Raw genomic sequence first — 24432 nt, forward strand, 5'->3', positions numbered from 1 at the left:
GCTGACTGAGGATCGTTTCTCTGTGTGTTGCATCCTCTATCCCTGCATCTTTCAGTTCTCCATCTGTTACATTCAGCAAACCCTGGAGGGGGGGCGAGAACAGGGAGAGTGATGAAGAAATAAAGAGACAGTTAGAATTGTGACGACTGAAGCACAAAACAGAAGAAAGAAGGGATATCAACAGGCACATACAGATGCATCTTGCACACTCACGTACCTCCAGACCGTAATATTCACTCTCTAGTGTCTTGGTGTACTGGGGTAGGCCGATCTGTCTCAGCCACCAGGCAATGGAGCGATTATTCATGTCTGAACAGCAAAGGCAGAGGAGATACTGATTACATACCAACACATACACACACACACACACATGCTTGTACATGTTTTATGTACAAGTTTCTGAGGAAAGTATACATGGAGTAAATCAGCTTACTTTCAGAAATCACCCAACCAGACACAGAAGCAGGAAACTCTTGTGTTGTTTGCTTTGCAGCAGCTACAGTATGTCTCACCTACCTGTTTACAGGGTCCAACGAGGCACTCTGGGATATCCGTACTTCTCTCTTCCCCCTTCTAATATTTCTATCTCATAATGCCTCTTTCATGTCTCACTTCCCCCACTGTTTTCCTTCCTTCTTTGCAGCTGTTCTTATCTAAGTTGTAGCCTCTGCCATTAAGTCTGCCTCTCACTTTCTCTTTGTGGTAATAGTGGAAGCCCGCTCCCCCTCAAACCTGCAGGGTCACTCAAAAAGCCAATCAGATTGCACAGTGGGCACACAGTACCCCCAGGAAAACAGCAAATCACAACACAGGAATTAGCATGAGCTCCCGGGAGGCGGAGAGCACAGGTTGAGGCATGTCATGAGAAAGAGATAGAGTTCAGAAAAACAACAAGGGGGATGTAAAAATGTTTGACTGTTAGGCAGCTGTCAGCATGTCAAGTCAGAGACAGGCATGTACGCAGTGAGGTGTCTGGCAACCCCTCTGTCCAACAGTGTGTCAGGAGATACAGTATAAGCCTGACACCTAGTGTTGAAGCAATTAGTGACACATGCCTCTTCTTTCTGAATGAGTTCAAGGAGCACTCCCTATTTTTCAAGCAATACCACGGTGTGAGTACTGCTGCTCCACATCTAGAGGGTGAAAGTAGTGCACGTGGTAGCAGTAGTGCCTGTTCCCATACTTAGCCTCAGTTAGCAGAGATCTTTTGACATGGATCCGAAAAGGGATGTTTACTCTCAGTTCTCTATGGTAAATGGACTGTTCACACACCATACACTGATCGCAGGGGCTACCTAGGGGAGCTTTTCCTTGCCACTGCTGCCTAATATCTGATGCTTGCTCATGTGGGGATTCTTGAATCCTTAATTTTGAATTCCTGAATCATTGGGTCTCTCTCTTAAGTAAAGAGTTTGGTCTAGACCTGCTCTTTATGGAAAGCATCTTGAGGTAATATTGTTGTGAATTGGTGCCATATAAAGAAAGATTGATTGATTAATCAATTGATTGATTGATTGACCAGAGGAGCCATTCTGGCGTTCAGTATCTTGCACATGGACACCTCAATATGATGACTGGAGGAGTTGAGGATCAGAACCACTGCCCTTCTAACCAGTGGATGGCTTGCTCTAACTTGGGGCAACACATGTCCAGGTTTCTTGGTCATGGCAAAAAAAAAGTGCATGGGCAACCTGGAAGGTTCTGCCACAGCTCACACTTGTTGAAGTTGACCAAACTAGATACCTTAAAATGCAAAACACAGCATTGGGAGGTTTTTGATCTTTCTCCATGACAGGACCAGTACATGCACTGATGTCAACATTTCCTGAAAGACAATGTCTGGCAGATTCGACCAAGCAGGGCCTCTCTGGAACAACATGTAAAGAGGCCACTTACCAGGCAGGCAGATGAGGGTCTGTGTGAACCTCAATGGACCACCCTAGCAGAGGCATCAACAGCCTGCTATGAGCTTGTAGCATGCAAGCGCCTCAAGGATGTGTTAAGCGCTGCAAGTGCAAAGTGGCATTACTTGCTTGCACTTACTCCCCTGTGAGAAGGGGAGTGTGAAAAAGTGTTAACAGTCGTGTTAGTCGTTATTATTTTTATTGCCGGCAGCAACCCGTCTCCTCAGATCTTGCATCATGCTGTAATACGATCACCATTTTCTGTATTATACAACCATATATATATATATTTGCGTCTGTGTTTGTGTATGTTTATATAGATATATAAAGCTATATATCTATTTTGGTGACCCTGTGACTTTTTTGTGTTCTTATATGGTCAACCAAGTCAAATATCAGCTCATTGCTCATTGTCGTATGAACTTCAGCTTACCCAAGCTAAAAAGCTCTCCTGTGATCTGTGACTAGAGGTTAGTAACAACCCAGAACTTTATCCAGCGATATCTCCATCAGTTGTATTGCTGATAAAATGAGAAATACACCAATGGACAGCTGAAGATCTTGTGTTTTATATATGTACTGGTTGTCATTTTACCACAACAGCTTTTCTGAGATTAAAGGCTTTTAGAAAGCATCCTTTAAAAAAATAAAGAGAGAAAACATGTATGTGGTCTTCTGACATCTGATTTAATTAGCTTGAAGTCACCTTGATAATCATCAGGAGACATAAAATCAGTTTTCTGCGACACTCAGGAATATTTAGCACCTATTTGGAGGCCATTTTAGAAAATGGCTGCCATAACCCTCAGCAGTAATTAGTTATTACAGCATTCACAATATTTCCCTCTTAATTGTTGTGAAGTAGAAGTACAAAGTAGCACATAATAGAAATACTCAAAAAAGGTGCCTCCGAACTGTGTTTGAGTTTGAGTTTTATTTCAAAGCTGCTGTCTCCCTGTGTTACATCAGAACGTGATGCCTTGAATTGCTGATTTCACTAGTTGACGCTTTTAGTTGATCCAGGGGCACTAAATATGTGACCTATAGTTTATTTTGTTTGAAATGTTACAGGTGAATGGGTTTTGAGTTTAGGGATTCCGGCTGTGAATCCAAATATGTGCCCACATGCCAGTAAAATCCACTGCTCTCAGTGTCTGAGCAGCTGCTCAATTATTCATCGAGCAATTTAAATGATAACATGACAGCAGTCTGTCTCTCTGCTGTTCAGCTTCAGAGCAGATTTCACAAATTAAACATGAGCTGTTCAACATTATATAAACATAGGATTTAACTTAAGTATTTTCCCCTTAAACACTGTTACAGGTTTAATGTTCAACTTGATGCCTCTAAATTTACATCATCTTTGCAATTTACTTTCACAAACTTAAATAACACACAGTATGCACAATCTACCTCCCTCAAATAAGACGATTTGGCCACATAAGAGTTTGCTTGGGAGGTGTCTAAATAATGTTGTGGTTGACCTTGCAGCACATCTATTTTTCGATAAACTTGTGTTCTGTACCACACGCACAGACACACACGCCTATCCTATCTGATACTCATACATATGCGATCCACTTTCTATCAACTTGTACCACTCATAGCAGCAGCAGCAGCTTTGTGTCTACTGTATGAACGTGTGTGTGTGTGTGTGTGTGTGTGTGTGTGTGTGTGTGTGTGTGCATCTGTGAATGTGAAGGCAACTGTGAGGGTGCGTCAGAGGAAAAAGGAAGTTGCGGGGTGAAGTTAAAAGCCTTCAACACACTGCAACTCTGCAGAACACCCACCACGGAAGAAAGGCAGAGTGAGAGCACTGAACTCTGACAATGAGATAATGAAAGGAGAACAGGGAGGTGCACATCGAGAACGAAGACACAGAACAATAAGGAGAAACTGAAGGTGAGAGCTCACTGTAATACTCATTCTACTCTGATATGCAGTTAAAGAATGTGTTCTCTAGTGGAGCCGGAGCTTTTTTTGTTATTTTACTGGGTTTCAAGCAGGCCTCTTCAGTATTTTACTGTGAAAGGACGGAGTGAGACTCGCTGCTCAGTGTTCACTGGGGGCCAACAGATTTAGTGCTGATTTGGTCTCAGATTGGTCAAAATAAACTTCAATAATTTCCATTTAAGTTAAACTGTGACAAAGTAAGATTCTGCACTACTTTATTTATGTGATGCAGGAGCAAATGGTGTCATGCAGTAGGAGGTTTTTACATGTGAGAATTCAGACAGTGAAAACATTTCAGTTCCTCAGTGTGACCTCCACAAATTACCTCAAAAATTTATCTATCTCTCGTTCAGAAAACAAAGATGGAGTTGTGGCGGCAGTGTGCGATGTGGTTGATTGACTGTCGAGTTCTTCCTGATAACCACCGGGTCACATGGGAGGGCGCACAGGTGAATCAGCTGTCTCACAAAAAAATCTCTCACACCAACACATGAACGTACGTCCTGTCTGGGGTCCTTAGTCTAATATTCTGTGTGTGATGTTCCAGGTGTGTGACCTGGCTCAGGCTCTGAGAGATGGCGTGCTGCTCTGCCAGTTGCTCAACAATCTGCTGCCTCAGGCCGTCAACCTGAGAGAGATCAACCTGCGCCCACAGATGTCCCAGGTAACACACACACCTTTTCCTGCTCCATTTCCATAGTCAATTTCCATAGTGACCAGAAGGTAACACTGAAGCCCCGAGGATGTCTGATAGGGAAATACTGTGATCTATATCTGTCCACATTGGGGACTGAGTGTAGACAGCCGAGGGGATTGTGATGATGATGATGAAGAAGAGCAGACAAAGAAAAACAACTAGAAAGCACTCAGAGCGGGCCTACAGATTTTGCGAGCCGGCAAAAAAACTCATTCAGCTCATTAATTGAGCCGGAAAAATCCAAAAAATTACGCTTGTGTGATGAGATTTTGTCATTTTGTTTTCAATTTTGACAAACTTATCAATCAACTTAATTATGGAATTTTGTAGGGATTAGTGACAGTACTCTAAAAAATGACAGTCAGGCAATTTGCTGCAATAAAAATATACATAATAACTCACAAAACTGGCAGATATTTTCAGGACGTAACAATGAACAGAAACGACAGCGTATACCTACATCGGCATAAAGATGGGGAATTTTGGAAAATAATAAGCCGGCAATTGTTATAGAGTCATACAGTTGTATCCGTATGTTTTCTCTGCCATGGCCAGTAACTCTGTCGTCTCTGCTGGTTGCCTGGCAGCTTCTCTCAGCAAAAAAATAGCTCAACACATAGGCCTTGTAAAACAGCAAATTGTTTTACATTGTATTTACAGATGTAAAGATGTAAAGTTTTAATCAGTGAGTGTTAGAGGTGCTCGTGGGCTGTTTTTTTTCTTTTTTTGGTTGTTGGCTCCAGCACATTCACCCTCAGCAAGAAGGTGAAAAAGCACATTTCCCAAAACTCTAGTCCCTTAAGAAATATTTTCTGAAACTATCTGGGTCCACCTGGATCCAGATTCATACTCAAAACAAATGTCTCATTCCGTGGGTCATGGGCTTTTTTTTCTTTTCACCAAATTTCATCAAAATCTGTTAGAGGGAGGGCGTAAGTAGAATATGAAGACATAAGAAAGACGGAGAACGAGAGAGTGTGACCAAAAAGAGACAGATTGTCACATGGTTGGCCTAAACGCCACAAGGGAAGTCCTTGAATCATATCTCTCAGGACTCACAGTGATGTCCTAAACGTGTCTGTGTCTGTGTCTGTGTGTGTGTGTGCATAGGTTAATGTGCTTTGACACGTGCATGTGAAACTCTGGGAAATCCTATGAGGTCAAGGGTGGTTAAGTAACATCCGATGATTAACAGAAAACTGGCAGTCCAGTCTGACGTGTACACACACACACACACACACACACACACACACACACACACACACACACACACACACACACCTGATGTCATTTCACAATTCGAGGATCTCCTCTGCGCTCTTGCAATAAGTTTTACTGCTGCAGGGACTTATATATGTATGCCTGCGTGTTCATAATGACTCCCGGCAGAGAGATGCGATACGTGCACCAGTATCAGCTAGAAGTCAATGTTTCCCCTTTTCTCAAATTAGAGTTCCGCATTCCCTACTGCTGAGCAGACAGAGACATAAAAAGAGCAAGCAAGAGCAGCTGCTTCAGGAAGTTATGTAAACAGCTCATGTCCGACCACCATGTCAGTCGTACTGTGCACTGAGCTCTCTGTGGTTGCTTTTGTATTTTTATTTTTGTTATAATGCTGATTTGCTTCATGTACCATCAAACATTTCTTGGCTCATTGCTGAACATTGCTGTGCATGCGGTCCGTGTGGCTGAACAGCATTTACATACACTTTGGTGTCGTCTCAAATGAATGCATCTGTTTGTCGTATCTTTATCACTTAATGCTACAAAGTTAAAGACTCTGCTCATTAGGCATCATGATATTCAACAGTATGTTGATATTATAAAGTTCAACAGTATCTATCAAGTCTGTTTGAAATCTGCATGTTTAATGCGATGTGTAACACTGGTATATGTGCCTGCTTTACATGTTGTTTGTTATGTTCATCTTTTATTTGCTTATAATGCCTTTTGCCTGTTAAATGTTTAGTTTAATTTGTGGTTGTCAAGGTTTTTTAAGGTTTATTGGTTTATTGTTGTTGCATGCCTTCAGTTTCAGGCTCTAGGGATGGCAATGTTGGTCTGTTGGTCCAGACTGAAATATTTGAACAACTAATAGATATGTCGACATTAAATTTTACGAGGATGAATCTTACTGACTTTGGTGATCCACTAACTTGTCCTCTACACCACCACGATGTTGATACGTTTGGTTTTTAGTGAAATGTCTCAACAATTATTGGTTTGATTTCCATGAACTCTGATTCACACGTTCATGTCCCAATCAAGATGAACTGCGATCACTAACTTTCCCTCAGCATTCATCAGGTCAAACATTTTATGTCCATAAAATGTATCCACAATGTATCCAACACAGAAATTATTAGAATGAAGAACACGGTAAATACTAAATCTGGTAAACATAAACATCAGCATGCCAAAATGAGCATGATGACAATGTTGTTTAAGTGGTAAGGACAGCCTCAAAGAACCGATGTGGGAGTTTTGGTGTTTGATGAATTACTTGAACTTTTAATTGATTATGAATATTGCACTTGGTAAATGCTGCATACATAAAGTAATGTTTGTGTTTCTATTTGTCTTTAGTTCCTGTGCCTGAAGAATATCCGGACCTTTTTGGGAGTTTGTCAGGAGAGATTTTATCTCAAAAAGAGTGAACTGTTTGAGGCCTTTGACCTGTTTGATGTTCGAGACTTTGCAAAGGTATTATCCCACCACATCAATGTATCTCGCTGTTTATCTGTCTAATACAGTGCAGTCTGCATGAGAGAAACACACTGTGCACTCATACTGGAGTCATTATGGTAGAAGTCAGCGGTGTGAACAGAGGCCTGACTCCTGACTGCAGCTTGCAAACACCCACACAGCCCGAACAGGAAGTAGTTTAGTGATTTTGTGATTGAAGCGGCTAAGTGAACGAATAAATTCAGTATTTCACAGTTCGCTTTCGCTTTCTGTGCAGTGCAGCCGCAGCACTTTGAACCAAGTGAGTTGATTCGAAATGCGCACTTCTTTGATATGTATGCACAAAGTTAGAGGTAGCAGAGTCTTAAAGAATGAAATGAGTCAAAGTCAAGTCAAGCTTTATTTATATGGTACATTTCTTACACAGGGCAACACAGTGTGCTTTACACAGTCAACAGGAGGTGGACTTCAGCCTGACTGTGGGGTCTTTTTTGCAGTGTTTGCTCTTTTGACTTAGCTTACAGTATGTTACGGTCACTGAACTTCTCGTTTCACTTTACTGCTTCTAGTCAGTCATCCAGTACAATAAAATACACACGTGTGGTGTAAAATGTACAGTATGATTTACAGTGGTGCAAAAAGTATTCAGAGCCTTTACTTATGTAAAAGTAGTAATCCCACGCTGAAAGCACCCCTTTACAGGTAAGAGTCCTGCATCTAAAATTCTACTTCTACTGAAAATACAGAAGCATAATCAGCAAAGTGTACTTTAAGTACAAAGAGTAATGGTAGTAATTAAGAAAAATAGAAAAATATATACAGTATGTTGCTATATTTGATTGTTTATACTGATGCGTAAATAGCTTTTTACTGTTGTAGCTGGTCAAGGTGGAGTTAGTTTGAAGTACTTTACATACAGTTGAGTGGTATAATCCAGTGCTTCCAAACCCAGAGGTCGGGCCCCCTCTAAAGATAATTGTAGTGGATCTTGAGATGACCCCATTAATGATCAAGAACACAATTCTGCTCCATAAATGTGTTTTTATTTTCTTGATTCTTGATTTGTCATCTTTGCTTTTATTGTTAATTATTGGATTGTTTTACCTCTTATGACCTTGACCAATTTGCATGAAACTATATGAGTAGTTTAGAGGGGAAATTTCTCCTAAGTTGAATTGCTAACAACACACCCCCAGTAGACATGGCTTTGTTTTAAGGGTTAATGGGAAAGAAAAGATGGTTTAATCATTAAGAATGCGTTGTATTTTATAAACTTATGGTATATGAAAATGTATTATGTAAAATCAGCAAAGTAACAACTAACGTTAGCTGTCTAATAAATGTAATAGGGAAGAAAGTGTAATATTTGCCAACACAATACACAATAGCCTCAGTTCAGTGCTTGTGTATTTTCAAAGGATTTCCACCATTAATGATTTAAAGCTGACTGAGTAATGATAATGCATGTTTTGATAATTCAAGTTTTCACCACAGAAACTAAAAGTTTCACCTCACTGTACTTAATTAATGAAGCTGCATCAGTGTTGTCCTCCCTTCTGCTTTCATGAGACAGAGGTAAAGCTTAATATCAAGATCTTTATACTTAAGTTTATTCACTCTATTGCTTTGATTAAGACGAGATGATCAATATCACTCTCATGTCTGTATGTTGAATATGAAGCTTCAACTAGCAGCCAGCTAGCTTAGCATAAAGACTTGGAACAGTATACCAGCTAGCCTGGCTCTGTCCAAAGATAACAAAATCCACTCTCCAGCACCTCTAATGCTCAAAACTTAACCCGTTATTTCTTGTTTGTTTAATTTGCACAAAAATAATGTAAAAATAATGTATCACTATTTTTCAGGGGGTTATGTGCCAGGAATTTCTCTGGTACATAATCCTCCTATAATGTTGAATTGGCATTTTTACACAAACAAGGTAAAATGTGTTAATTAGTGACCATTAAAGGTGCAGACAGGTGGATTTTATTATCTTTGGACAGACCCAGGCTAGCTGCTTCCCCCTGTTAACAGTCTTAATGCTAAGCTAAGCTAATTGGCTTCACATTTGACAGACAAACATGAGAATTGTATCGATCTTCTCATCTAACTGATTAAGCAGGTTTCCAAAAATGTCAAACTACTTCTTGAAAGTCTTATTGAAGAATATTCTGGTTATTAGGTGGCAGTCGGACCGTAAATCAGTCTGTTCCAATTTTTTTTACTCTGAACTCAGACTTTCACTTCTACTTACGTCTTTCCTCCTTTTTTTGGTGTCTTGAATGAAAGTAGGCGTCAAACAAAAAAGTTCAGTACTGACTGAGAAGTGAATTCTTTATTTGGACAGTATACATATATATTTTATACCAGCAGAAGTGTCATGACAGGCCAACGCTTTTATTCCTCTCTCTGAAAGAAAAACATGAGTGCAGAACTCTGGAAAGCAACTCAAGGCAACTAAAGAAACTACAGCAGAAGTAAAAAGTGATTTTGGAGAAGGAAAATAGTGTTGTTTGCCAAAAAATACATAATTGCCTTGTTTATATCATAGTTACACATAACACATAAAACCAAACCGCGATAGGAGGAAGCACTGGAGCTCACTGACACATGTGGCTAAATCAGACAGAACAATCATTGACTGCGTGACGGCTGTCTTTGAATTTGTTTCTGATCACATCTCTCATGAAATTGGTTATCTGATCACTCATCATGAGACTGCAGGTTTCAGGTTAGTCAACAGTTGAACAGTGCAGGAATAAGAGTGAAACCAGCTCATAGGAGAATTATTCAGTGTCACTGTTTAAAGTGTGAAACAGCCATCACTGCTTTTGTGTGTGTGTCTCTTTATGCAGGATATACTAATATGATATTGTATGTGTGTGTATGTGTGTCTGTGTGTAACAGGTGATAGACACTTTGTCCACCCTCTCTCGTTCATCCATTGCTTTACAAAAAGGACTCCAGTAAGTATTTTCCTTCCTCTATTACATGATAAGTGTTGAAGCAGTTTGGTAACTCTGTCTTTATGCCCCTGTTTAGCATTTAATATCAGTGTATAAATGCTTAATAACACACTATAATGTAGTTGTACACAGATACATGGCCATTTTAAGTGTTTATTAATGTATATTATTTGTCAACAGTTGTAACTTCTCCTATCAATACATATTCTATATTATTACAAATGTTTTTTACTATATTGCAGTGGTAGAAGAAGTGCTCAGATATTTTACTCAAGTAAAAGTAGCAATACTTCAAGAATTACTCTGTTAGAAGTAAAAGTCCTGCATTCCAAACTTTAACTTAGTAAATGTACAAAAGTATAGTCAACTATATTTGAAGTACTTAGAGAAAATGTAGTCATTATGCAGAATGGCCCATTTCAGAAGTATATATATTATGTGACTGGATTGTAATTATTGATGCATTAATGTGAAAACATCACTAATGTCATGGCTGGTAAGGGCAGCAGCCATTTTAATGACTTTATATACTGCTGGGTGGCTTAACCATTAAAATACATCAAAATGTATTAGTTAATTATGTGCTTTGCATTAATTATCTGACTCTGCAAAGTAACAGAAGCTGTCAAAATAAATGCAGAGGAGTGAAAAGTACAAGCCTTCAAATTGTAGTGGAGCAGAAGTATACAGTGACATAAAACAACATTACATAAAGTAAAATACCTCAACAATATAGTACTTGAGTATTTGTGCTTAGTTGCATCCCACCAAAGCTATATTGTCATTCATTATCTGTTTATACAACATCCTCCACTTATGGGTGCCCACAACAAGAGTTATGGTTGTTGACAAATACATTAATAAACATATCCACTTACAACTACATTATAGTGTGTTATAAACCATTATTACATGTTCATACACTGCTTATAAATGATAAATAGGTTGGGGGCAGGGTTCAAGTAAATTCAAATTCACCATTCCTGTCAGTGTTTGGATGTAAAAGAAGTGATACAGACGAATGCAGCGGCTGAGTTACAAATCATTTACACTGACAGCGGATGCAGAGGTGTTCGGGTTGATCACAGTCGTCAGTCATGTTAAACAGTGTGAACACTGGTGCCGCCACAGTAATGGCAACCTGTCTACTTCCCCCTACAGCACAGATTCGTCTATAAGACCAATAACAATATTCATGTTATTGTTATTCTCCCTGCGCATTTCTTTCTTTTCCCGACCTCCAGGCCTTTTCCTTTGGGTGGATGCACTCCTGATGATGAGATCTACAGCGGCCTGTCTGACCAGATAGAGTAAGACTTTTTTTTGGATAATAAGAGAGGTAGTTTGAAAAAGCTTCCTTTTTTTATGATACATTTTTAAATTGTACTGTGTTATAAGACAAGTTGGAGCACAGGTCAATAAAATATCTCCTTTTGATGTGCTACTGTGCACAGTTAGGCCAATGATTCATCCTAATACACACAGCAGAGTCCACTTCCAATGTTTGTTCATAACTTGTGCTGGAGAGTAACAGCAACACAAATCAGCAGATCAGACACAATGGATTCATAGAGCCCATGCCAGATACAAGAAATACAAACAAATCCAAAAGAAATAAATACAAAGTAAATTCCTTTAAGTGAGCAAGAAAGCGGTTATTAAACAAAACTAATACTAGTAGTTTACCCTGACGCCCCCAAACCATTTGTACTTGTGTTTGGTAAATATATCTACTTCAGCATTTCCAATCTGAGCAGGTTTGCCATGCTGATAAGACAAAATGCTGAGGCAAAAAATCAGTCATTACGATTATAATTAGATTTTTACACCCAGTCTTGACTAATTATTAATCTATTTACCCAAAACCTGCGAAAAAGAGGACAGAATAATTACAATGATTCAAAGCTCCATGTCCATCCTGCTCCAGTATCCTTAAGCAGCCCCCTGAATCCCCACCGCCTACCCAGGTGTTGTTCTGTAGCTGAATGTGACCTCTGACCTCCGTGGAGTGAGAAAATTATGCTCTGTACAGTGAACGTAAAGAAAACAAGACAAATGTAGTGATGTGACAATGTCGTCTGTTCATATCATGGGTATCAGTGACACAGTGGATGACGATGATGACTTATACGACTTCGTGGAGGACGAGGAGAACGAAGGAGATGAGATCTATGAAGACTTGATGAGGACGGATGAACAGCCGGAAACTGTGAGTGGACCCCACACGGCATTATACCTCAGCCATAAAGGAAGGTTTTCGCTGCCTCTTGTCAAGCTGGAGGCTTTGCAGGTCTGTCTTTGACGATGGTACAGAAGGTCTGCAGGTCAGACGGTCCAGGGTCCAGCCTCTGTCTGATCATCTAAATCAGTGATTCCCTACAGTTTTAGCTTGTGACCCTTTAAAATGAAGCAATTTTTACTTGTCACTGGTTGAATATGTCTACCAGTTGTGACCAGTTCGACCAAAGACTGACTTTATCTCTTTGTTGCATTTTAATGTTTTTTGATGAAATTGTTCTATTTGCAAGGAAAACACAAACATTTAAAGACAGTCAATATAGTCAATAAACATAATTTTGTGTTGCAGAGATATGCCTTTGTGCTCTCCTGTCCTGTTAATCATTTTGCAATCTCCATTTATTTCATGACCCCATGTAGGTGTCATGACCCCCAGGCTGGTAACCACTGACCTAAACCAACCAGAGTTGTGCAAATACTTCTGCAATTTGTATTTGCAGACAGGAGCCACACTAACGAATGACTCCAGATTGCAGCCCCATTCAAGATAGACATTGTGTGTAAATGTCACCCAGCTACATAATTCATAAAGGAGCAATCTCCCTGCGAGACACTACAATAGCTGGTGTAAATTAAGCCTCCGGAGAGCCAGAGTCAGAAATGAACAGGCCCTCAAGGGAAAACACCCCTAGGAAATGCACCTGAAACTGAAAAGCCTTGTTGTAGAATTTCATTCTGTTAATTGTATCATTTTTTGTCGAATATTTCTGCATTAATTGGACTAGTGTTTCTGCCGTGGTCTGTTGGAGACAAGTGGAACAAATTTCTCCCAAAAACAAATGAAATTGCTACGCAAAAGGGCATCAAGGAAAGACATATAACTACCACTAAAGTGGAGGGATGTGTTCAGCCCCAAGGCACAAGTTAAAACTAATATCAGTGCTGCAAATTGTCTTTCATAGCTATATGTAAAATGGAGATGAAAAAACATCAAGGAAACATCACTTCATGTCTCATTAGACATTTTGTGTGTGTGTTTTTGCAGCAGCAGAAGACTGGTGTCGACAAACGCGAGTGCTGCCTGCAGGAGATCAGACAGACAGAAGAGAAGTATACCGATACACTGGAGTCTATATTACAGGTGTGCCCACATTTTCAGTGTCTTGAAAGGAGATCCATGCATTCACATACATATAAATTATACACATACAAGCATGCAAGCAGACATTCATAAGCACATCTAAAGAGAGATTAATAACCGTGCTCTGTTGTCTGTGCAGCACTTTATGAAACCTCTTGAAAAGTTTCTCCAGGCTGAAGACATGGAGAGTATCTTCATCAACATAGAGGTACAGGAAGAGATTATCTGCACACCTGGTCACGTGTACAGGCGTACCTTCATGTATCAGCCATGTTTACATGTTGTGTATGTGTATTTGCAGGATTTGGCCAACACACATCGTAATTTGTCGGCGGAGGTGCGGAGTTCCATCTTAAATTATGGAGCCAAGAACCTGTACCAGGTGTTTCTGAGCTACAAGGAGAGGTACACACACACACACACACACACACACACAAAACAGTTTTTCTGTTTTACCATAATACTGTAAATGCATGTATTGTATGTTGTAATATGTTCTAATATTCTTACTCCCCTCAGGCTCTTACTGTATGGCCATTACTGCAGTCAGGTGGAAACGGCGACAAAACATCTAGACAAGCTGTCGAATATGAGGGAGGATATCAAAATGAAATTGGAGGTGAGGAAAACACACTAATACACCTGCGGTTACTGCAGTAACAGTTATTTTTCAGAGATGTATGATAATGTGCACATAATGAGCAGCATTTGTTTATGAAGGAATTAAGCCGTTTTGGATAGTTTAAGGTTCATATTTGTGCCAAGTCAGCCTGAATTAAAGGTGGAATCACTGATGTCAACAGTAGCTTTTTTGAAAAAAAACAAAAAAACTGTTGATTTCTTCCACTGTCTTTTCCGTTCCCTTATGGTGGCGTCATTGATGTACAATCCAATGGTCAATGTATCGCCTATGTATATACGTCTATAGACTGAACAACTTGGAAAACAAACCAGGAAGAGGGACTTGTATGTTTACACATACTTGGCCAATAAAATTGATTCTGATCCAGATTCTGAGACGAAATCATACACAAAAGATTTCTATTCCTCATGTGAGTTTGACAAATACTAAAACTTTATAGTTTAAGATTTAACAACACAGAGTATAAGCTGACCTTGTGTGCTGTTTGACCTGTCCTGTCAGCTGTTTCACATGTGTAACTTTTAAATGATGGTCTACATGGGAAATATTTCCTAGGCTAAAGGAAGTTCAGTACTTGTTTCAGTACTGCATTTGGCCAGTGGTGGTAGGGCTGACTCTGCCACACAACGTCCTCTTAACACATCTATAGTTTAGTGCAGATGTTTATTTCCTTCTCTGTCTTCCTCAGGAGTGTTCAAACAGAGCAAATAGTCGGCGTTTTTCTCTCAGAGATTTACTCATGGTCCCTTTGCAGAGGGTCCTCAAATATCACCTGCTGTTACAGGTATGTGTATACAGGTGTGTGTGTTCTGTGTGTGTGTGACTGCATTACACCCATGCTTGTTAATTTTTATAGTCTATAATTTGTGTGTTTGGCCTGCAGGAGCTGGTGAAGCACACCACTGACCCCACAGATAAGGAGAACCTCCGCACAGCTCTTGATGCCATGAGAGTAAGTGTGTATGTGTTTATCACTAGTAATGTATGATACTTAGATATTTATTCACTGGTTGACTTGTGTCACTCCAGGACTTGGCGCAGTGTGTGAACGAGGTGAAGCGGGACAATGAGATCATCAGACAGATCACCACCTTCCAGTTGTCCATAGAAAACATGGTGAAGTCACATTTTTCACTTTTATTTTTCTGTTTCTTATTGGCTGTTATTTTGTTTTTCTTCACCGGTCATCCTCACTCTGCTCTGCTCTTTAGACACAGTCTCTAGCTCTCTATGGTCGCCCCAAGATCGATGGCGAGCTGAAGATCTGCAGCTCGGAGAAAAAGTCTAAACAGGACAGGTGTGTGTTGGTCATGTCTCTGTGTATTTTTCATGTGTAAACGCCATGTGTCTGACCCTTTGTTGTGGCTGCTCGTCAGGCATGCATTCCTCTTCGATAAGGCCATGTTTGTGTGTAAGAAGAAGAGTGGCGAGACCTTTGAGCTGAAGGAGATCATTGAACTACAGCACTACCAGATACGAGATGAAACAGCAGGAGAAAAGGAAAACAAGAAGGTGTCTCTACTGTACTGCTCTGTAGCACCAATTATACCAGACAGCACATATATTAGGCATCCAGAAAGCTATCAGTGTGTGTTTGTGTGTGTGAACAGTGGTCCTACTTGTTCCTTCTGCTGGACTGCTATGGGAAGTGTGGGTACGATTTATTCTTCAAAACCAGAGAACTGAAGAAGAAATGGCTGGAGCAGTTTGAGATGGCTCTGTGAGTTATCACACAAACACACACACACATATCCACATACACACATGGAAATACACACACTGAATTCTTGCCAAACTTGAGAGTTTAGTGGGTCTGTCTGCACGCTCACTGATAAATTATTGGCCTTTATATAGCTTCCCTAATAATGCAGCATCTGATGAAAGTTGGACAGTTTTGGGACTCTTTAAAGTGGCCGCAATCAATATTCTTACAAAAATAATGGATGAATGAAACGTGAAAGCAGTTGCTCATAGTGACAAACTCAAAGATAATTCTTTCTAGACTCAGCAATTTCCTCTCCCTTCTGAGCTTTATGGTGATTACTGCAAATGTGTAGTTTTTCTGGGCATTTTTAGTTCACTCTCACTGCTCTCACGGCGTCGTTTTCAGGTGTAGAAACTCACTGTACGCTACAGCCCAGCACCAAACAGCAGACAGTTAGAGCGACACTCAAAGGATCATTTAGCAGCCTGACATTTCCTCACGTTACACGTGGACTTACATTTGCCTTTCGATAACTGAAAGATAATGTTGCTCCATTCCCGCTGAATGTGTAAATAAGTATAAGTTTGCTAAAATGTTCTGCATCTTATCTTAAGATGAATTGATTTGAAGTGTAAAACATCAGAAGAGGGGCCGAGCTGAATGAGTTTAGGTTGCTGTGTTTATTAATGCCTATGATTCAAAAAGTACTAAGAGTATTGTTGGCAAACTCTACAAAAGCTTTACTTAACTGAATAGGAATACAGAAGATTATATTAGACATTGCTGGGAAAAAGAAGCTATCATAGCAATTTCAGAAGAAACATGGCTTCATATTTGGAAAAATCAATCCACTGTGCCTACTCTGTTGTCATATTTGCTTTTACCTTTCAGTGGTTATTCTGTAAAGTCCCAGCCCTCATTTGTTCCATCTTCATTTATTTCAAAATAAGAATAAACTATCAAAAAAAGTTTAGGTTGCCATTAACAGTCACTGACTTTGAAAAGTTAAGCTGTAGCCTCTTGTCGTTAAGTTTATATTTTGCATTTGTATTACTGCTGCTGTTGCATGCTTCAGGAGCTGCAAACAGATGCTCTCTTGGCAGAGGGTAACCACATTTTCTTCCCTTTCACCAAAGAGAAACTACTTGCCACTAGAAACCAGCTCTGAATGCTTCTCGTCCCAGAATGGTAAAAACAGTTGTACTTCACGGTTGCAGATCGAATATGTGTCCAGAGAACTCCACAGCCAACAACCACGACTTCCAGATGCACTGCTTCGAGGAAACCACCTCCTGCAAGGCCTGCTCGATGCTCCTAAGGTCCTTTGTCTCACTGGCTGTTTGTCTCAGTCACTTTCTTAGCTCCAAGTTTTAAAAGAAACTGAGTCTCTCCATCTGTCACCTGCAGAGGGATATTTTTCCAAGGTTACCGCTGCACTCGCTGTAAAATGGCTGCACATAAAGAGTGTTTGGGCAGAGTTCCTGTCTGCGGACGAAACTCAGGTCTGTATATGTGTATGCGTGTGTTTAAATACTACTTGTTACTAGTGTAAAGAATTAGCATCATTATCATTTTTTACATTGATTGTTCTTCAAATTATAGATCATGCTGGTACTATGAAGAAGGTAAGACTACTTTCATTTCATTTTTTAAAATCTTTTTTTTATTATTTAACTTGTGCAAGTAGATTCACTTTTAGATACGATTGCTCCAGTTCTTTTGTCTTTTGTCGCTCCAGAATAAAACACAGAGATCCTCTGGAAATTCCAGCATTGGTAAGAAATCCATGTTTTATTTTGAAAAATCTCAGACGGCACATTAGAACCTCTCAGTGTTGTGCTCATGTTTATTCCCTAAAGCAACCTCCTAAATATTCAAGAGTAATTCAAATATTTGTATTGACTGCCAGATGTTTTTTTCCTCAAATGACAACATCTCTTTCTCCTCCTCGCTTGTGTTCCTCAGGGTTTCCTAAGATGGAGGTCTGTCAGGAGTATTACGGCTTGCCACCGCCCCCTGTGGGCTTCGGCCAACCGCTTCACCTGTCCAAAGGTGACATCATCGAGCTGACCCGGGCCGATCTGGACCTGCCGTGGTGGGAGGTAACATTAACAACCAAACGCACGCACGTCTGTATTCTGAAAGCTGCGGGGGTCACACATTATTTTCTCATGTCTTCAAACCTTGTTTCCTGTGGTTTATGTGTAGGTGTGAAATGCTTTTTCAGTGTCTTTTGTCATTTTCCTCCCTGCATCTCATTCTCTTCCACTTCCTCTCTCGTGCCCAACACTTATACCTCCACTATGTGATTTAAAAGGTTTTGATTTGGAAAATAAGTGAAACACATGGGCTTCCTTCCTTTTAGATATTTTGAAGGTTCGGGTATTGTCACGACTGTCACTCACTAGGTACAATTGAATATAATAGAGCCATTTTTATTGTTGGTTCCTACATGGACCAATCAAAACATCTGCTGTGAAAAAAGGCCCATCAGATGAAATCTACCTCGGTAGTCAGTTGTTGCATGATAGTGCAGTTTAGATCAACGTCTTTTTTGGTTACTCATTGCAATCAAGTGCTACATTACTTCACTCACAAAGTTCAATTCACAAAAGCAAGCAAGCAAACATGGACACTGAAAAAAAAGATGATGAATTTTAATAGGTTCCTGTTCAAGTCTCAAATGTCAAATCTTCCCCCACGAGTACAGTTCCTGCATTCATTAACATTAACTGTGCTACTACATAAAAGTAACTCACACAAAGGAAAGTTATTTTTCTTTATTCTTCACTGTGATGATAAAAAATCTCAGTCAAGTTTAAATTGTGTCAAAATGAATGAACACAAATAGAGGGTTGTAAAGGCATTTCTATTCATCTAAAATCTAAAATGTGCTTTAATCTGTCATACTGCCGAGCTAGAGCTCGGTGGATTCACAATATTTAACCGAGCTCTTACTTTCAAACAAACTATTTTAATGATAGCTTCAAATCGTGACACAAAATAGAAGGGGTGTTGTACATCGTTTTATAAGAGTTCACATATCTCTTTTTTATGCATAAATCAATCGCTTCAGTGGTTTCAAGCTTTGCAGGGCTTCTCCAGTTATCCTTCATACAAATTTAGTGTGAATTGCCTCAGATCAACATCAGCTGAATATGAGTAATTCCCCTTAGGGTGCAGTTTCTTTATAAGTTATCCGTGTTGATTTCATGATTCATTTACATGTTGCAATGACTGCTCTGCCCACCCAGTCCGACCATGTGATTTGTTTTTGTTTGTGTCACTCAGGGAAGGAACCTGACTGTTGGTCAAATGGGATGGTTCCCCTGCCAAAAAGTTCAGCCCTACGTCTCTGTGAGTACGATCCACCAGCCAGCATGAGCTCCTAAACAACAGACACCCTCCACAGAACTGAAAATGACATAAAATGTGGAGGAAAAAAATGCATTTTCACAAGGCAAATGTGTCAAGTCCAGTGTTATGTGTGAGCTTTCATAAGCTGGCTACCATTTGCTGTACTGAAACCAACATTATCAATGTTAGGAAGTGAAGAACAGTTAACACCATGGCCGCAGGTCTTTAGTTTAACATCTAACGTCTGTATGATCTCACCCTTTCCCAGAGGCCGACCCCTGACCTGTCTAACTTCCACTGGTGAGTTTCAGTGTGACTTAGGTTAAACCTCAAAGGTTTTTTGTCCTCCTGTACTGCAGCAGGGGCCAAGGAACATCACAGAACTGATACAGAAAATACCAATGATCGCCACACAAAGAGAACTAGACACTGAAATGTGCTTTTTAAAGCAGCTTATGGATCAAACTGTATCATTATGACACTGATGGGATCTAGCGTCTCACACTATTGTTTTCCATGTATCAAATAACCTTTAGGGTATTAGTCATCATATAGTCATTGCTCTCTGAAGACTTTAAGTGCTGCAAACACCATGAATACAACCAGAAACATCTTGGTGTTGTCTTGAGTCACTATGTGTAGGAAATCACATGCGTTGGCGCCACCCAATGGTGATATAAAATATGACATTAAGGAATGAAACCAAAAACATAAAGTAACTCAACTCAAAGTAACATTTAGTATAAACGCTAATATTAATATTAACTAATATTAACACTGGATGTTATATAACATTTAATATAGGACAGTGGAATTTATTTCTAAGTAGATATAAGTTTAGATTAATGTGTTTGACGACAACTATAACTCCTGTAGCCGTGCATTCAGTTCAGGCTGGTCTATAATTAGTCTGAACTTAGTTTTAATAATCTGCCAATCATTCTTTTAGTTGTTCAGATTAGTTGTTCGGTCCATAAAATGCCACAAACTAAACTGGTAAAAACTTGCTGATCATTGACGCCTTCAAATGTCTTGTTTTGACCACAACCCAAAGATATTCAATTTACTATAAATAGAGTGAAGCAAAATACTTGATTAATTAAATAGTTAGTCAACTAATCACATAAGCGATTAATCGTTGCAGCTCAAATGTATAAAGGTATAATGAATGACAATGTTGTACTGTACATTAGTTATCACTTAAAACCATCCTTCTACCTGCATACAACAACACCATAGTGTGTCATAAGACACTCATTAATTGTTTAAAAAGTAAAGTGTTGCTGCAACTTTTTTAAAAACTTTGTAACCCTTATTCAAACAGCCTCTTCAAACGACAGATCCAGGATAATGTTTAATGCTAAAACTGTTGTTACTGTAACACTAACTAAAGCGAGTCATAAAGTCATAAAGTTAAAGATTATTAGTATTAGTTCTTCTTTTAAGAGTTACATAGTGTCGCTTTAAGCAAAGAAAAGGGTTCTGATTCTCACTTTGCTTGAAGGTTTGCAGGGAACATGGACCGAACTGCCGCCAAAAACCTGTTGATGTCCCGGTCTGATGGAACCTTCCTGGTGCGGCAGAAAGAAGGAGGAGAGTTTGCAATCAGCATCAAGTAAGGCTTCGCACAGCTGAAGTTTGGGAGAGTTTTATCTAGTTTCTTTCATTGTCTGTTCATTGAAGATGACCCCTTCACTGATTTAGTGATTTACAGGTCAATAGATGAAATGGTTAAATTAAAACTGGACCAAATTAGGTTACAAAGTGACAACAGCAACAGTTTCAACAGCGTCTCAATGACCATCTCAGATTAAATCAGGTCCTACAGCTACATGTTGAAACACAGTAACTGAAAAGCTGTTGAAACAATAGTTTTATGTAACAATGAGCGATTGGTTGACAGAAAATCCATTAGCTAAAGCTATTTTTATAACTGAATAATCTATGAGCTCAGATTTCACCTCCTCTCAAAAGCATTCAAATACACTTTCTTCAACAAAGCATTAGTGCATTTTCTATAACTCTCTGTAGTCATCAGGCAGAAGAAGGAAAAGTCTGTTTTCCATTCAGCTATCAAGGTAAATGAGGCTAAGTTCACCATTCTGCCTCTGGGTTTTGTTTGACTCCGAGCGTTTCCTTTAACTAGCTTTACTGTCATCTCTCTTTTATCCATAAACCTCTTTCTGCTCCTCCAGGTTCAACATGGACATCAGGCACATTAAGATCACTTCCACTGAAGGCCTGTACCGCATCAATGAGAAGAAAGCCTTCAAGGGTTTAATAGTAAGTGTTACACAACAGGATGACACAGAGCAGAAGAAATACACTGACGCTACCCTTGACGTTGTGGATTTGCGTTGAGTAACCTCATTTCCTCCTCTCAAACAGGATCCGACATTTGTCTCACATGTTTCTCACGCTCTCCTCCTCCTCCTTCTTCTTCTTGCATTAGGAGTTGGTTCAGTTTTACCAGAAGAACTCTTTAAAGGAGTACTTCAAGGACGTGGACACCACTTTGTGTACGCCTTTCAAACAACCGGAGCAAAGCAGCTCGCTCAACAACACACCGAACACCACACCAGGTACAGTACACCTCTGTCACCTCACAAACACAAGTCACACAATTTCCAACTACTCTTTAAAGCCATGTTGAAACGCTGGCGTTGTCCAACAGGAGGCAGCATGAGGAGTTTTGGCGTAGCGAGGGCCAGATATAACTTCTCAGCCAGGGACCGCTCAGAGCTGTCACTGCTGGAAGGAGACACCATCAAGATCCTCTCCAAGAAAGGCCACAGTGGTTGGTGGAAAGGAGAGGTGTACGGCCGGGTGAGGAATTAGCAAACATCCACACATTAAAAAAAAAAAAACATTTACAGGTTTTTAGGCGACTTGTCTTATCTGCTCGGCTCCTGTGTTTCCAGGTGGGGCTCTTCCCAGCCAACTATGTGGATGAAGACTACTCCGACTACTGCTGACGTGGCTGCAGAGCAGATGTGTAGACGCAGACTGTATGTGTATGGATCTATGTGATACCTGGTTTCTATTGATTGCATTAACCCATATGCATGAGTGCGGCTGTGAGTGTGTGTGTGAGGTGCTGTTACTGGTGATCTAATGACTGTCGAGTGATGTGTGAATAAACCTTTTGTTCAAATGTCCTGATGAACGTCTGGTTTATACTTAAGTCAAAGTATCAAAAGTTGTCTCAAAGGACTGTACATAAATAAAATAAAAACAATGAGTAACATAAGAAAAATGTATTAAACAACACTGCATACTCAAACTTTACGCTCATATGTGATTGTTAAACATCTAATTTCAAAACCACAGGCATTAATCTGTTGCCACAACAACCCCCACTCCTCTGGTTTCAGACTTTCCACAACATTTTGGATCCTGGCTGCAGATATTCGCTCCCATTCAGCCACAACGCCATCAGTGAAGTTGTTGCAGACGTAGGGCGAACCCAGGCTCACAGATGGCGAGATGAGAAGCATTTCTTTATGGATCTCATTTTGTGGATGATGGCACTGTAATGCTTAGCTTAGACTGGTGCAGTGTGATGTTTAAACAGGAGAGGGCCTTCGCCAGACTGTTGCCACAAAGCTGGGAGCACATTTATTGTCTGAAGTATCACTGTGTGCTGTGGATCTGGCTTCACTGGAGCAAAGGGGTCCCGTACCAACCATGAAAAAAACAGTGCAAATATTCAGTAGCACAGTGGAAAAGTACGCGGTTACAAAGAGATGTTCTGCATTAAAAATGCCATTTAAATCAGAGTAACCTTTAACACTGTTAAACTGATCTATATATTCTATTGTTATTGATGCATTGACATGTATGTATAATTTCAGTGTTGTAGCTGGTTAAAGTGGAGCTTCTGTAAGAACTTAATATATTGCTGTGTAGTTTACGTTTGTTTGATTAACTCATTAAATCTTTAGCATAAATAATCTTAGCCTGTTAAAAGAAAACATACTTGCAGCTGTCAAATACGTGAGTGTGGGTCTGAAATGTAGCAGGGCAGAAGTATCTTTAAGTAATTCACACATAATTTAGTAAGTAAGTAAATACACTCAATTACTTTCCACCACTGAGACCAAAAGGAAACAGTTGAAACAGTTGCATGTTGTTGGGTTGCCCTCATACTTTTGCACATTAAGTGTATATTTGGATGTTATTTCTGTCATCTATGACAGTAAAATAGTGTTTTTGCACACTGACAATCTTCCCCAACATTAGAAAACTAGGATTTTAATTTAACATGGTGTACTTGTAGTAACAGACTTTCAAATAGCCGGAGGTAACCTCAGTATAATTAACATTCATTAGGTGTCACATATACGAGATATAAGATGAGATGACGGTCTCTTCCCACACCAAAAAACAGAACTAATAGATGACAATGATTCAGCCTTACAGGTAGGTAAATATCAGCTTTAATTCTGAAATATCAAAACAAAAATTAGAAGCAACAACGACACGTCTTTCACATAATAATTTGTGGGAGGAAATGATAAAATGGAGGTCAGTGTAATGTCTGTGTTTTCTGCTCTGTAGATACGGCTGCTCCTCTCTTTCTGTTGCGTCGTCTGATTGTGATGGTTTCCTGTGGCAGACTCCATCGTGTGTGTGTGTGTGTGTGTGTGTGTGTGGGGCAATGACTTGTGGTCCTCTTCTCGTCTACTGGTAGTACAGCTCCAGGTTCATCCCATCATGGATTTCATCTGCAGGGGTCATGGTAAAGTACAATCGATCCGGGTAAAATAGTTTGGCTCCACTGACTAGCCAACATGACACAAATTTAAAACCATTCATTTGCTAAAAGCAGCTCTTAACATGTCAGAAAAAATAACTAATAGCTTTAGTCAGCCCATGTATATAAAGATAATTAAGAAATAAATGAGCACAGCTAACACTCAATGTCACATCAGAGCATCACAACATTATTGAAAATTAAATAAAAAAAAATAATAATAAAAAAAACTGAAGCCGACAATGTGTCCGACAATCATTCTGATGTCTAAATAACCGTGATCTCCACCAGTAATAGAAAACACAAAACTGCAAGTAAATTACGAACTCCAGTTCATCCAAGTCAGAAGTAGTAGCATCTACACATGCAAATAGTTTGGGATTTATG

General features: G+C 39.7%; 1 protein-coding gene across 1 annotated transcript; it reads left to right on the top strand.

The window, feature by feature from the left end:
• The first annotated feature begins 3703 nt into the window (after positions 1-3703).
• Positions 3704-22443, top strand: LOC139198565 (proto-oncogene vav-like). Its single transcript, XM_070827451.1, has 29 exons — positions 3704-3806; positions 4211-4306; positions 4405-4521; positions 7141-7257; positions 10147-10205; positions 11450-11515; positions 12306-12414; positions 13489-13584; positions 13724-13792; positions 13886-13989; positions 14104-14203; positions 14916-15011; positions 15111-15179; positions 15257-15343; positions 15439-15524; positions 15604-15739; positions 15838-15947; positions 17150-17251; positions 17340-17434; positions 17535-17557; positions 17671-17707; positions 17898-18034; positions 19224-19289; positions 19558-19589; positions 20794-20904; positions 21485-21572; positions 21742-21871; positions 21964-22115; positions 22211-22443. The coding sequence occupies exons 2-29, from the start codon at positions 4220-4222 to the stop codon at positions 22262-22264; spliced, it is 2535 nt and encodes an 844-aa protein (XP_070683552.1). The 5' UTR covers positions 3704-3806; positions 4211-4219; the 3' UTR covers positions 22265-22443.
• Positions 22444-24432: the final 1989 nt, after the last annotated feature.

The sequence above is a fragment of the Pempheris klunzingeri genome, chromosome 3, assembly GCF_042242105.1.
Source record: "Pempheris klunzingeri isolate RE-2024b chromosome 3, fPemKlu1.hap1, whole genome shotgun sequence".
Taxonomy (NCBI): Eukaryota; Metazoa; Chordata; class Actinopteri; order Acropomatiformes; family Pempheridae; genus Pempheris; species Pempheris klunzingeri.

Bases quoted from the DNA above. Each gene is read 5' to 3' on its own strand.
- LOC139198565 (XM_070827451.1), top strand. From the start codon at position 4,220: ATGGAGTTGTGGCGGCAGTGTGCGATGTGGTTGATTGACTGTCGAGTT. The intron at 15,948-17,149 runs GTGAGTTATCAC...TCACGGTTGCAG, and splicing joins GAGCAGTTTGAGATGGCTCT to ATCGAATATGTGTCCAGAGA. The intron at 19,290-19,557 runs GTGAGTACGATC...ACCCTTTCCCAG, and splicing joins AAGTTCAGCCCTACGTCTCT to AGGCCGACCCCTGACCTGTC.